We start from the raw sequence: 16,029 nt of genomic DNA, 5'->3' as shown, positions 1-16,029 counted from the left end.
TATAGAAAATAATATTTAAAATCCGGTAATCACAGCCCTATAGCATTTTCCACCAGATATGAGGCCCAATAATACGCTATACACGAAGCTGTATAAAAGAGTGTCCTTACAGTGTTTTGGGCAATCATACGAGGAACCTTGAGCCGACAAAATGAGAGGACATCGCGCTACAGTACTGTTCGTGAGTTCCAATTCATGCTTTTTTAAGACTAGTCGTTTTAGTCCATTACAGGACGAGATTTAGTAGCAGTAGACCCTTGTGAAAGTTATCCAGGGAAATACTGTCATCTGACCTATTTCTGCCGCCAAGCAGCAATGTAAGCATTACTGCGTAACGATTTGTGTGGCACTGCACCTATTATGGCGCACCAGTTTATCGTCCCTTTACTAAGTTTCATAAAAAAAAAAGATTAGTGGAAAGGTCTACATAGTTCGATAGATTAAAAATTATAATAATAATCTTCCAAACAACCACACTAACGATCTGGTTTCAAACTTTCGACTTTTAGTGGTAGCAGAGCGTCTTGTGAAAAAGTTGGTTCAGGGAAATATTGCCACCTTAACTATTTCTGCCACCAAGCATTAACGTGAGCATTATAGTGGAACTGCTTTCCGATTTAGGGTGCTGGTGAATTTACAGGCACATGGGACATGTCAACTTATGTCTCAGGGTAACAAGTACAGTAGCAGTTAGCAGTAACTGTTAGATACGCATGATTTGATGTCTTAAATCCAAATACACTCACATCAGTATCAATATACAAAATTTCCTAAATTGGTCACGCCGGGAATCGACTCGCGACCTCCTCACCCATAGCAAACAGTACAAACCATTAGGCCACCGGATACATTCTTGATAAATTTATACAACGAAATTTGAGATAATTATTGCCTGTATACATTTATTTATTTTTATATTGACGATCTTGATGGCCAAACGGCTTGCAGTGTGGGAGCTGGATGAGAGGGAGGTTCGATTCTCGGAAGAACCAACTTGGGAAATGAACTTTATATTAATGAATTTTGTTGCTCTGGCACTCGTAGTACATGGAATTCCCTGACTTGAGACCAGGTAATTAGTTATACACAAGATAAATGTCATCAACATCCCACAGCTGCTCGCGGGTTCCTCTAGGCGAAGGTTTTAGGCCACACTGACTCAATGCGGGTTGGGGACTTTATACGTTTTTTGAGAATTGTGAACCGTAAATTTCAAATTAAATTTGGCACAAAAATTCCGAGAGACTCAGAGGTGTCCAGAATCGAAACCACGGCCTTTGCTTGAGCGGAGGTAGGTCTAACCCTTAGGTTACCACATACATATTTATTAATTGACCATTGTTTTCATAGAATTATTACTAATATATCACATGGTACAACATTTAATTTCACAAAAAAAAAATGTATTAAACATGTTATTGTCAAATCTAAACGGCGTAGTAATGTTGAAAATCATTTGTTTAAAGTAATTAATTTGTTTTTATCCCTATTGTATTTTGTTTAATATCATGTAAGCGTTTGGAGGACAGGCGTTTAGTAAACGAGTTTGTTATATTGCTGTGAACATATTTTCTATTTTTACCTTTCAGTTACTTGCTACCGTGATTATAAACGGAATCACATCAACAAACGTGAAGGAAAAACTCCATAACATTCCCGAAAAGATTATCGGAGGGGTCATTGACATCGTACAGAACCATAAGAACAAACCAACCACCCCCTCGCCAGTGTATCAGAACCAACAGGGCTATCAACAGCAAGGCTACTATCAGGGGAACTACAATAATGGGTACCAACAGCAGTTTCAAAATCAGGGACAAAACGCTAACTATCCTCAAGGTGGAAACTATCCTGTAAACAACCAAGTATACCCCCCGCCAGCTCAGAACTTTGGTTCGCAAAGTCAATCCCAATCACAGTACCAAAACGGCTACAATCAGGGACAGTATCAAGCTCAAAATCAACAAGGTCAAAATCAAAACCAATTCCAATCTCAAAACCAACAAGGTCAAAATCAGAACCAGTTCCAATCTCAAAATCAACAAGGTCAAAATCAGAACCAGTTCCAAACTCAAGGACAAAATGGCCAGTTTCCAAATCAACCAGGAGGTTATATTCCTGTTCAAAATCAATTACCGAACCAACCTTCAGGACAGTATGTAGGAAATACCCAACAGGTAACCGGTCAGTACTCAGGGTCGAATCAGCAATCTACAGGGCAGTATCAAGTAGCGAATCAGCACACTACACCCCAGTACCAAGGCGCGGGTCAGTACCAAGGAGCAAGTCACCAAACTACACCACAATACCAAGTCCCTAGCCAAGGCACGGGACAATACATTGGCACTAATCAATCAACAGGAAATTATCAAGTAGTAAATCAACAGCAAAGTTCTCAGTTTCAAGGTCCCAACAATCAATTTCAAGTGGTAAGCCAAACAGGTCCCGGTGGTACACAAACTTCAGGCGCTAAAGGTCCAGGAACAAATGGCCCTGGTCCCACTTGTATATGCCAGGCCTGGACTAAACCAGAAAATGATGAGCTTACCAATGTCCCTGTAAAATCTGATAAGAATGCGCTAAAGAAATATCAGCCGTATAAAAGCCTGTAGAAATTTTAGCAGCAAATTTATATATTCTGTCTAGAGTTTTCTTGCTCTATATTTATTGTTAGGCGCTTAGTTTAATTTTCATGATCTCTGAATCATTTTATTTTGTAATTCCACAGAAATCTTACTATATCGTACCTATTTAAGCTTATTTATTTGTATTTTATTCTGTAATTAATTAACATTTCAATGCTAAATAGAATTAATTATCTGCTATTTATTTTATAAAGTAAGAAAGTTGGCTATCAATCAAACAATGTTAGTAACTACCATTACTATCTCGTAATTTACATCGGTAAATGGCTATGACATAAAAAGAACTGACGAATAAGCAAACATAATGTATCTAGATAAATAAATTACATCATGTTACATAATTCGTTTTATTTATAAATGCTCACACTGTTTATTAAATATAATGGTGTCATTATTTGAGCAATTTTCTTCACATTCTACATTTCATATGCAAATCTAATAACACCTCTTAGCTGTTATAATCTCGACATAATGTAACATAATTACGAGTGAAGTCATACGAGTTTCTGTATTCTATTTGATTGCAATGCATTTGAAATGCAACTCATGTATACATGATACATTGAAAGTTGTTATTATTTTCGAGTTAATCCAAAATGTCTACCCCCAGCAGAGGTAACCTAGCAGCGGCGGCAGCGCGTAGGCTGCGCAGACTTTCAATCAATCTCCTATCTAGACTGCCAGTGAAGCCACACTTAACGTTCTTTAAAATCAAACAAATATCTCTACAGCCCTGTATATAAGACTCAATCTACAGCATTTATTATATTTGCGAGCTTGTTTATACCCAACGTATCATGAGCTGTGGCATGAAAATAAAATTGCTTAAAAATCACGAGCAGCAACTAGGTTAAGAGGTCTAGAGAATTGGTTGCCAAATGTAGGTCTAAAGTCTGCGCGCGCCGCTGTTACGTAATCGTTATGTAAGGGAGGGAAGAGGGTTGCAGGGTGTCAGTCGGACGACAGAGGGGCGGAGGTGAGGAGAGGGAGGCACGGCAGGGGCGAAGGCGCCGACAATCGATCTCCGGCTGCAGTCCGGCGAAGCGCTCGACCATGGCGGACAAGACGAAGGTGGCTGCTGCAGAGCAGTACTATGCACCTCCACCGGATCTTGGAAAATGGGAGTCTTTCAGGATCTTCATATACAACTCGGAGACAGGCCAGTTTCTGGGCCGCACGGGGTCCAGCTGGGGTAAGTCCATCGCTACATTATTTATTGACAAAGGACTTTTCCATGCGGAGGGAAAATCGATTTTTCTAAAAGGATAAATCAATCATATTAATAAGAATCCCAAATAAGTCAGAAATGACCAATTAGAATGCGATTTCGTGTTATGTAGGTGGCCGTAATAGGTATTATAGAGTTACGTAATTGAAAGTTGGCTGAACAAAAAGTGCCCGCCTTCCACTCGACGAATTCACTTTCAGTGTTTCTGGTTTTCGGGTTTCAGCTTTGAGTTATTACAAGATAATCTAAGTTCCAGAATGTAGGTAACACTACGTTGATTTTGGAATCCATCGCTACTAATCTATTTATGCGATCGTCAGTACTCTGACCTTTGACCTAATTACTGTATTTTTACCAGTTATTAATTAAACGTTATGGCAAATAGTTGGGAAATTATTATTGGTTGTTATTTTTAGAATTGGCGTTTCCATTAAGTTAATTATAAATTTCAATAATCATCCAATGTTTTGAAATCACAAACGTGAATGCTAAAACATATTCAATGTTTTAATAATGAAATTAAAAAGAAACAACAGACGTGAGCATAGAATAAATAATTGGGGTAGATGCGCAACTCCAAAGGGAATCATGACTGAGGGTGATGCGCGCGCTCCGTCCTTGCGAAGATCGATCCAAGGACGCGCCGCCGCGGAAATAACCAATATTTTGCCTACACAGCTCGATTATGAAGATTAATGAACGATCTATTTGATATGTACAATCATTAACACTATAACGCAGCTTTAAAAACGCTTTCAGACTTTAAATTTTTTTTTATGTCTAATTGTCACTGTACACTGAAGAAACAAGTATTGTAGACCATTTAGATTTTTTTACAACAATCTATATTAATTTTTGGCTGCGTCTTCAATCGTGCGAGTTATGTAATACCATAGCAATACGTTCGAAATGAAGATTACCTGAATATATAGAGGTGTAAACGTTACAGACACACAGTCCAATATCCATAATTTTCAATCGATCGGGTGCATCATCTACGCAATTGCAATGATTCTTTGACATCGTTATCAGTAGTAGAATGCTGTGTTCAATTGACGCTGTGATTCCTGTGGACATTTGCAGGAATGATGATTGGACATTGCGGTACCAATTTGTGCCTTTATTGAATGAAAACACACGTCGTCTGCCTTCATTTGAATAATCACAAAAGGGCACACTTTTCTCTTAAGTCCGTGATATGTCATCGTTGAATTAGTTACGCAAGTAACTTACGTACTTATTTGAGCAGGCGTCGTTAGAGGAATATTTCATTTTCAATAAGTTTCAACAACTACACCAGTCATTGACTTACAATTATATGGACGTCGGGTCCGCGCTAAAAAGTGTCCGAACTTATAGGGCGTTAAAATCGTATACAGAGCGTCATTCACGCTTTAGTCTTCGTTTGTTCAACTGACAGCGAAGCAAGCAAAATTAGACAGTACTGCGATGACATTACAATTTAAATTCAACGTTTTAGCTTTTTCATATTCCTTTACATGTCACTACGTTTAAATAGGTTGACTTGGGACATTTTTTTCGTTGTTTTTTTATTTGTAAGTCAATGACACCAGTGAACAAATTGAAATAAACAAAGGTAAATGAATCTCTCCACCGACTGGCATCATGCTACCGTGAATATTCGCCAAGAAGCAATTACTTTTAAAATTGGATATTTAGGTAACTAGAAGTAATAAAGTAACTTTTTGTAGACTGTTTGTTTTTTAATCAATAAAAATAGTATAGTCTTAAATGATCAACATCACCTCAACGTAATATCGATTTAGTTACGAATTGAAACAAAAAAAAAATCAAACATTTTGTAACAGAAAATATGGAAAGTACTAGAAAATTATAAAATACGAATACGAAGTAAGCTACAGAGAGAGATCTGCCCGCTCATGTGTACCTGCTTATGGTACCATACAACATAGAACTGCAGCATTTAGGGGTAGTTCCAAATATTCGGTATCAAAATGCTGGAATAATATTCCAGTTTCTATACGTGATGACGCTTTTGAACACTAATTTAAAGCACTTTACCGGCAACACCTATTCCAGTTTGTTGAAATTTTACTATTATTATTAGTTTTCATATCCCCCGTGTACTCTTTTTCGTGGCCTTTCCAAAATAAAGTTTTACTTTGATTTATTACACTAAAATATTTTCACAGTCATAATTTTCACTTAAATGTTTATATCCGCACAAGCACTTGCGTATCGAATAGGTTATTTTTTAGATGCGCTATTCCCACTTTATTACATTTATTATTTCAATGAACAATTTGACTACTGGTCGTTTATTATATCTTTCCTTACAAATAACTTCTAGATTTAGTTCGTTGGTTCTGACTGAAAACTAGCGCCTTAGGGAACTTAAGCGTGTCAGCACCCTTTCATTGTTTTGTTATTTATTGTTTTATTATTTATAGTTTTATTATATATTGTTTTATTGTTTTATTTCTTGTAATCATTCTGTATTTTTGTGTCATACTAGTGAATAAAGTGTTTGTCCATCTATCTATCTATAATTATACGAAACAAATTATGTATAATGTGATATTTTATCTCTCCTATTTAATAAAATATATCAACTAATTTCTTTCGTAGAGTCTTTAAACCTCTTTCCTGAAAGGTTGTAATTTCGTTTATTACAACAAGGGTGCAAATATCTTCAGGTTTCTATTACGGATTCTGTTTTCGTGAGTTGAGAGCTAAACTAACCATATCACGACACGTTACACATGGCAATTCTATTCTATTTCCTTAATGGCGGCCACTGGGTTTGGGAAACATGGCAATATTATTATTTTAACTGACATTATTAACTCTCACTTTGTAATTTTTTTTTCTTGGCTTTTCGCGTTTTAGCCACTTACAAAGTGTTTTGACAAAACTTGTTCTTAAAACGGGGAAACTTATTTTATCATAGTAACGAAATTTGGAAACGGGATTAGGAAATAGGAACGTGGAGAAAGAGTAAAAAAGGGATTAGGTCAGGATAGCTGTACAACGAGTCCGCAAACCAAGCACTTCGTTTGTTAATGGTTAGCGACATCTAGAGCGTTCAAAAACCAGCTCACTGAATATCATTAATCATTATTCATGGCTGACAGATGTTTCACCAAAATTATTAGAGGCACTTTGTACCTCCTTCATATGCCATAGTTTACAAGAGGGCTTCCAAATGGCCACCGATGAGCTGTATCATATTTAACGATTTCCCGCGAAAAAATGTCAGAAAATGAAACTATTGATAATATTAAAAAAAATTGCTACAAACTTTATAAATGGCCATTATAATTTTTTATTGTAATAAAGAGATTTAAAATCTACTTCCTTCCGAGTAATTACCGGGGAACATTACTCAATGGGACATCCGCTTTGGTGGAAAGCTCCCAGTAAGTTCCTTTAGAAGCTTAATCACATATGTTCGCTTGAACTATTTTGATACAAAAAGAACTATAATATATTATTATATAATACAGTAATATATTATTATTTTCTAAATTGGTTCTCGACTAGGTGTTCTGGGAAGTATCCCAGAGTGAATTCCGTTTCTCTGGTACTCATAGTACATCGAGACTTGTCTGGGGCATTATTATTATTATAATATTTTAATAATGTCAGCATTACTGTGTTCCGGTTTTGAAGGGTAAGGGTGCTGGTGAAATTACAGGCACATTGGACTTGTCAACTTATGTTATGCAGTGCAACTGATTGATACTGTAAAAAAAGATTTACAATCTCTTTCCATAATTTTCATCTTTGACTCAAGAAGTAGGAAGTGGCTGAATAACACTATGTGAAAAGTACGGCGGAGGACAATAAGGGTTTTTTTTATAATATCAAGTGTAGAGTATCATTTGTAGAGCCCCTTCCTTTTCATAGTTTGTAACTTTCTCTTAGTGGGAGAGACAAGAAATTCCTTTTGTTATTTAAAGGTAAATGCCCGATCTGTATGTTGCGTTCCAAGTCGTTGTGTGCTTCGAATAATGGTTTCAACCATCAATTATCTCGAAGTAGGACAATTTCGTGACGATTGGCAGACCCAGGGGCGGCATCGACAAGGCGTGTTCCCTGTGACCTGTTCGGCTTTAAATTACAAACCTATGGCCATATGCTCTGCTTCCATTGAAAGTGCTGTAATGCCACCCATGGGAGTTCCCCTGTCTACTATAATACAGCTGTTCTTATACGGTCGAATTTATTTATTGTCACAGCCACAGAATACAAATTGCGAAATAGTTTAACTTTAACATGCTTGGTAGTGTAATTTATTTATTTGCAAACCTTACAGCTTTTTAAATCCGATTTATATTCTTAAATCACAAACTTTGTAAATGGTTAAAGAATCCATTTAAAGTTACATTAAATTTCTAATAAATTAAGCCAAAGTGATGTTACGGAAAACAATGATTAATACAACAGAATCAACAAAAATTACAACAAATATCTATAACATATATAACAAACTGTAATTGCAAGGACAGTTTGCACATATGTGTGTATGTCTGTGTGTTTCGTATGTGTAAATGTGTGAGCACGTTTGTATAATAATTGCTTAATGTATAATAAATGCTTGCATAATTATACATATTTATGTTTGTGTGTGGTTTTTTTTATAATATCTAGTGACGGGACGAACAAGTCGTGCGCCTGATGACAAGCTACACGCCTGTCCACAACAGTTGCAAGTGCCACTAAGGGTCGTATTCCAGAACTCTATTCAATACTCAAGTCAGGACTTGAGTATTGTAGTGAGCACTGAAAATCATACTCAAATCCTTGCCATTAATGTCGTATTTCCAGTGCTTGAAATCATACTCAAGTCTGCTCAAGTCCTGACTTGAGCATTGAGTAGAGTTCTGGAATACGACCTTCAGAGCTTCAAATTGCAAAGATCTGAGGGGCTCTGCTACTGCGCCCGTCACCCTGAGACACAAGTTAACAAGTCCCACGTGCTTTTAATTTTACCAGTACCCTTCGAAACCGAATCACAGTAATGCTGACATTACTGTTTGGCGGCAGAAATAAGTAAGGTGGCAGTAATACCCTGGTCAAACTCTTTCGCAAGGAGGTCTATACTGCCACTACTTGCCTTTGAATTGGAGATGTTTCCTTAAAGAACTAATGAATTGACTGCGGTTCAGAAAGAAGATATCAATGTTCCTGAATCTGTCCGCGTAAGTGCGTACAATTCAATGCAAAACAGAATGCTTTACGTAAGTACGTAGTCTAATTTTTCTTTAAATTTTCTGACATTTTTCGAGGGATTTCGTAATATAATAACAGTTACATTTATGCACAGTGCAGTTTCCATTTTCACTCGGAAGATTTGATTTAATTTACATTCGAGACTTTTACAATTACATTTACTATCTTGGTGCAATATTTGAATACATTTCCTTTTGGTTAGAGCCAAGGATCTGTTAACCAGTTAGTTTGTTCAATATAATATCTATAAGAGTACCTACTCGCATGCACAAAATATTAATCTAAAAACTCTGTTGCTGGTACATAGTTATGACCTGGATGACAGAATGTCCAAGTTGGTCAAAGAGCTTGTTAACACGTGCGATGTAATTAAAGAAGCTAATTATTACGAAACTCATTAGCACATGTCTCTTGTACTCACGGTCGCGATGCGAACACATTTTTTTCAGGATTATGTGCTTTACGTGCTTTACTTTATGAGCTTCAAATCGCAATTTCTTGGGGGGCACCATTGACTTACAAATAAATGGACGACTGGTCTAATACAAAATCCACAAAAAAAATGTCCCAAGTCAACCTATTTAAACGTAGTGACATGTAAAGGAATATGAAAAAACTAAAACGTTGAATTTAAATTGTAATGTCATCGCAGTACTGTCTAATTTTGCTTGCTTCGCTGTCAGTCGAACAAACGAAGACTAAAGCGTGAATGACGCTCTGTATACGATTTTAACGCCCTATAAGTTCGGGCACTTTTTAGCGTGGACCCGACGTCCATATAATTGTAAGTCAATGGGGGGCACTGACATATTAAGACGAAGTTCACAAGTCCCATGTGCCTGTAATTTCATCAGCACCGCAGTCCCGGGTTCGATTCCCGGTAGGACCGATTTGGGATATAAACTTTCTAAATTTGTTTTCAACGCACACGATCTTAGATCCGCACTAGGGAAACCCTGTATCGCGGGTGTCATGGACACAGACATAGACAACCATAAATTATACCCAAACTCATGAGATAAATAAATGTAGGGAATCGAACCTGGGACTTCTGCATGGCAGTCCATCATGGCTCGGGTTCGGCCGCGGATGCAGTTAATTACACCAAAAGTGCGACAATACAATCCGGAAAAGTAACTCGTCGACCATTCATTATACACTAGTAATTAAAAATGTATGTCGAAACAAAAAAAGGTGATATATAAGTACTATATATTAATTTATTGTCAGTAATATCGGTTATCGGTTGATAGTCTGGCACGAAACTAAAGGGGGCCTCACCGACCTCGGAGCCCTGAGCACTGGCCCGGAGTGGCTAATACAAAAGAAGGCCCTGGTAATTCTTCGACTTAAGCTCCAGAAAAACTTTTGTATACAAAGATGTTTGGTAATTTGATCACCGTCTGTCGTAAGTGGTTTATTTACGAGGCCGTTTAATTCTTAAGCTTACTTACTACAAATTAAATACTAACAATGGTGTATGTTACACAGTCCTGTATTATTATTTTAATATGATTTTAACGCGCACGCTCATATTCCTGCCCTAGGGAAACCCTGTATCCATCTAACTCAAAGATCAGACGGGCACTGCCACTGCGTCAAGATATAGTTGACAAATTACATTACGCCTCAAAGCCGGAACGCAGAAGTGCTCATATTACTGCTTGGCGGTAAAAATAGGTAAGGTGGCAGTACTCACCCGGACGAACACATTCACAAGGAGCTCTACTGCTAACAATATTTATATTGCGAATGATGAAACTAATAACATCATATTTCATATCATCATCGTCATTGTCCCTCAATTATGAATTCCACTGCACCACTCTGGCCCAAAATAGATTGGAGACTTCACTTCCAAGGGTTGAGATTAAGAGGTCATAGCAACTACATATTCAGACAGTCGTAGGTTCATGCTGGCAAAGGGATTCGAAGTCACAGAAAACTTTATATGAAACGCAGTGAGCAAAGCTAAAATCTAAGAACAAGAATTATTCATGCACAAAAGTGGTAACAGAGCGTATAAATTTCAGATCTCCTTTAAAATTTCCTTCCAACAGCAAGATTGACAAAACATCGTAGACAAAGAAGTACACAAACCCTTGGCCCGTGGGGTCCCGCTGCCCTTCACCAGTACAAAATTTTATCCGAAAAATTAATAGACTGTCTGGGAAACCGCTACCTTGTCCAACGCATTAGCATAGCCATACAAAGGGGGAACGCTGCCAGCATCTTGGGCACCTTGCCACTGGGACCCAATTTCATTCATATAATTTTTAACACTAGTTTTACTTTCTAGTATTTAAGCTTTTATTATAACTACCTTATATTTAAATTTATTGTCTAATAAAAGCTCGCTGTCAGCTTTTTCAATAAATCGTACCATTTCCTTTTGTTTACTATGTATTTCATTTAAAACTTTCGTAATATTTAGCGAGTTTACTTTTTTAAAGCTTCTGCAGTAAATAAATCATTAATAAAAATAAATCAATTCAAGTTACTATAAAATTATCTACAGTAGCATTAAAAAAACCACAAGTAATGTTTTACTAATCCTTAATAAAACACGTCAAAACTTCAGAAGTGCTTTTATCACACGAAAGTCATAAAAATCCTCGTCATTCAAGCATAAAAAAGTTATCGATAAACTTCTTTCTTTGAATTTCTACACAATTTCTGCAAAATCTTTCGTGTTTTGAATATATTATGATTTAGAATGACTACAAAAAATAGATAAACGCTGAGTACTAATTAAGCGTGGGCCACAAAGTCGCAAAATGCGGTCAGTATTCGGCCAGCAATTAGTTCGGAAGCACCCATTGTCGCCACTTGTGGCAATTATCAGATCTATACACACTTCCACTCCATATACATATCGTATAGACGTATAGATACAATTTTAGACAGTTTAGTCTTCGTTTTTTGTTAGAGGAATAATCATTCAACTAAATTCTTTTTCTTATTTATGAGCTACGCTCTTGTTGGTGGAATAATTGCGCAAGGTACTTGCCAATTGTTGCTCAAGGTGACGCCAAACGGGGAGAGAATGGTACGTCGTGAGGGGAGGCACCCTTCGCCTTACAAATCGTTTACAATCTCTGTTCCTCGTCAGAACCTTGATTTCCTGATAAGACACAACATTTTCCCTTATCTGATCTAAATAACTTCTAGGTCCCCTGCCTGTATTTTCTTCGATAGTCCCTTCTAAAACTATCGTGGCATATGAGCTGCCCAAACATCTTTCCTTTTCGGATCTCTAATTAAGGCCCGTTCTCTCTTAATTCTTCAAAACAAAGTCAAAGTCAACGAATCATTTATTCCGCAGGTAAAATAAATTTACACTTGAAAACGTAAAATTTAAGTTCGTATCTCGTGCTCATTCACTACGCTGACTTCCCTGAGAAGAACGAGCAAGAAACTCTAGGGATTGCTCTTTTCAAATAAACTTAAATGCTATGGAATACACTTCGAATCAAATTTATGCGGAATCTAGAGCCATGTCGTCTTTCCATACATCTTTATCTAACACGTAGTCTTAAATTAATTTTGTAACATGACTTTTCAATCAATACATATATTTTTAATGTGGTTTTTAAACTCAGGAAATGATAATTTGATTATATACTCTGGAATTTTATTGTAAAAACGTATACAGTTCCCCATAAAAGAGTCGTATACCTTGATTAAACGAAATCCTTGTAATATTACTGATATTTTCTTTCTTACTGAAGTTATGTGTATTATTACGGGCATAAAAATATTTCAGTAAATGTACTGTCATGCCACAGCATACTATTATGGTACATCTCTCCTTAAACTTTTTTCTGAGAGAAACCCGAGAACATACACGGTACGAATCGCTCGTTTCTGCAATACAAATGTCTGCCGCTTTACCTCATATGAGAATAAGTTTTTGATATTGTATTCTAATATTACCCAATTTTTTCCGAATTTCAATAGGAACAGACCTTAACAAAATAGACCTTGCTCAAGCAGAATAAAGAAAGAATTGGTATAATATATAGTCTCTTATGAATCATAATTCGCATTGGTCCATTGTTGCGTAATTAGATTTTCAGCCATACTATACAGCCTTGACTAAACAGTGACTTTACTTGTTCACAGCGAAGATCCTGTTATTCTACGTGATCTTTTATGCAGTCCTGGTGGGCTTCTTCACCATCATGCTAGTCATCTTTTTCCAGACCCTTGACAATAACAAACCCAAGTGGCAGATGGAAGGCTCCCTTATCGGAAATAATCCAGGTAAAATAACTTAAAAGCAAAATTTATGATCGATTGATATTTTTTTACTTGAAAATAATCATTGTAAGATACAACTAGAGAAAAATTAAACTCACAGCTATCAGTTTCCTTTAATTGTGGTGTGTTCGGACTAGGAATGGGTTTCCGGCCGCTACCTGATACAGACAACGTTGAGAGCACGCTCATCTATTACAAGGCCAACGACAAAGGATCAGTGCTCAAGTGGGCTAAAGTCATCGATGATTTCCTGCAGCGTAAGTTGAACAAGATGTACATTATTACCTAGTTCAGTTCGTAACGACTCATGGTGCCAACCTGTAGGTCTGATTCTGCAAATTTCTATCACTGTCTCATCACTGGGTCACAAAAATTTGATTTATAAACTTATCTAAAATCTTTATTTCTCTCACCATCTTATAAACACTGTACGTAACCTGTATTATGTGCAGCTTACCGCAAGAAGGGCAGCGGAAGTGGCGAGACAGCGGGTGCAGAGAACCGCGTGGCGTGCACCCCAACTGCTGGACCCGTGGGCGAGAAGCAAGTGTGCGACGTACCAGTCGACGACTTCCACCCCTGCACCTCGGGAAATCAGTACAACTATGAGGAGGCTGGACCCTGTGTGTTTCTCAAACTTAATAAGGTACGTTTTATACTTGAGCATGCACCTAACGTTGGTGTCGATCTTTGTCATGCCATATGATACTCTTTTGTTGAATGAATTCTGCTGTCACTTAATTTTCATGAATTCCAGATCTTCAACTGGGTCCCGAAGCCGTACAACACCACGGAGGACCTGCCCGGTAACATGCCCGAGGACCTCAAGCAGCACATCAAGATGGTCGTACGTATCACTTTCCATGTTCTCTTAATACTCGTATACAATATATCTCTCACTATAAGCTTTAAGAAAGTACCATAATATCTAAACTAAACATTGAATACTTATTTATTAGAACTAATTTAGATTACTATTCTATCTATAAACATTTTCTGAATTAGCGACGATAGAGAAAATGGTAAACCTAATGTATATTCATGCCATTATAAAATAACGGACGGCCAATGCCAAAGGACTTTTTAAGTTCGTCTGAAACCGAAAATAAATCAATATTACATTCTTTTAAACCTTACATTGTAATTGTATCTCAGGCTGGCAAACCAGAATCAAATACAGTGTGGGTGTCGTGCGAGGGCGAAAACCCAGCAGACGTAGAGAACATTGGGCCTGTGCAGTACATTCCGCGGCGTGGCTTCCCTAACTTCTACTACCCATTCACCAATAAGGAGGGTTATCTGAGCCCGCTCGTCGCTGTCCTCTTCGAGAAGCCCAGGAGTAAGCAATGATTTATTATTTTGTTTAAAGACCAAAAAGAAAAACCAGTTATTCTTTATTTAACTTACTCGACCAGTCCTTGATATGAAAACGAAAGCCCAAGCAAAAGTCGAAACTACCGTCTGTTATTCCACATCCGTCCTTGGTCAGCTGGCAGATCAAGGACTAGATACTTAATGTAAATTACTATACCTCCATAATAGTAGTAATCAAGGAAATTTTTCAACAATTCAATTGATTGTTCTGAAGCCTGTTTGGTAACCAGCTTCGACGAACTGCTCTCTAATTTAATGTAGCAACTTTACAAGGTTACTATAATAGCGTCCAAATTTTTCGGGTTGATGTTAGTGAAGAATTATTGAACTAGCTACAGGGGAAGAATGCTTATTCTCATAAAGAAGCTGATATATTGTGCGAACTATCACAAAAGTGCAAATGTTTGCCATAATATTTACAAATCAATTACTTATGGTCGAAAATAATACAATTGCATTTTAGCAAGTACATTATTTAAAAAATTAAGTACTTTCTGAGGTATTTAAATCTGGAATCTTGTAAAGTATCATGCACATCCACGTATTGCTTGCGTTCGGGAGAATAGTTACATCTTTGTTATTCTCCATGTTATTGTTTCTTGTTCTCTTTTTAATATACTATGTTCTAATTAATTGATACTTTAGTTTTTCTCTACGTTACTGTTTCTCAATTTTATTTCTTGTTTTCTTATTCTCTTTTTATTATGTTATGTTCTAATTAATTGTTCTTAATTTTGTTTCTTCTTCTCATTTTAACCTGTCACGTTTTAATTAATTGCCATTTTTATTGTATTGTATTGTGTTCGAATTGGAATTTAATCGTATAATTTGTATTTTACAGCTGGGGTGCTTATCAACATCGAGTGCAAGGCGTGGGCGAAGAACATCGTGTACGACCGCTACGAGAGGCGCGGTTCAGTGCACTTCGAGTTGATGGTCGACCGCTCCTAGGCAGCTCCAATTGGCCGCGCAGCTCGCCAAGTTACCGCCTATTGGCCAGCGATGTAGTCAACTAACCACGCGTTGGTGGCCACAATCAAGGGCAGCGTCAGCTGGCCGCCATTTGCTTGAAAACCTTAGCAGGCTGCCAAGCGCGTCGTTAGTTGACCACCGAAGTAGTTTACGAGGTTGTTTGTTAAAATCTGTGGCCACAGACTGGTTGCCGTGCTCTTTAACTACCAGTAGTATTATGTCACTGCCATTGGTTCGCTCGCCGCTAAATAACCAGTTGGTAGCTGTAAGTCCGCCAGTGTCGCCAAGGTCACCGAGTTCGCCAAAAGCGCTGCGCACACGCAGGCGCCG

The 16,029-nt window shown here is 37.4% G+C and overlaps 2 protein-coding genes across 2 annotated transcripts; both read left to right on the top strand.

Moving 5' to 3' along the window:
* The first annotated feature begins 63 nt into the window (after positions 1-63).
* On the top strand, positions 64-2,954 carry LOC113231255 (putative uncharacterized protein DDB_G0279653). The gene is made up of 2 exons (XM_026465492.1): positions 64-181; positions 1,590-2,954. The coding sequence occupies exons 1-2, from the start codon at positions 152-154 to the stop codon at positions 2,610-2,612; spliced, it is 1,053 nt and encodes a 350-aa protein (XP_026321277.1). The 5' UTR covers positions 64-151; the 3' UTR covers positions 2,613-2,954.
* Positions 2,955-3,658: 704 nt separating this feature from the next.
* Positions 3,659-15,803, top strand: LOC113231267 (sodium/potassium-transporting ATPase subunit beta-2). Its single transcript, XM_026465501.1, has 7 exons — positions 3,659-3,837; positions 13,216-13,356; positions 13,491-13,610; positions 13,806-13,999; positions 14,111-14,200; positions 14,509-14,692; positions 15,569-15,803. Exons 1-7 carry the CDS (start codon positions 3,699-3,701, stop codon positions 15,676-15,678), a joined length of 978 nt encoding a protein of 325 aa, XP_026321286.1. The 5' UTR covers positions 3,659-3,698; the 3' UTR covers positions 15,679-15,803.
* The last annotated feature ends 226 nt before the right edge of the window (positions 15,804-16,029 follow it).

The sequence above is a fragment of the Hyposmocoma kahamanoa genome, unplaced genomic scaffold (genome assembly GCF_003589595.1).
Source record: "Hyposmocoma kahamanoa isolate Upper Pololo Valley unplaced genomic scaffold, ASM358959v1 102, whole genome shotgun sequence".
NCBI lineage: Eukaryota > Metazoa > Arthropoda > Insecta > Lepidoptera > Cosmopterigidae > Hyposmocoma > Hyposmocoma kahamanoa.
Note: the sequence above shows the minus strand (reverse complement) of the source record. Positions and strands in the feature narration are given on the sequence as shown.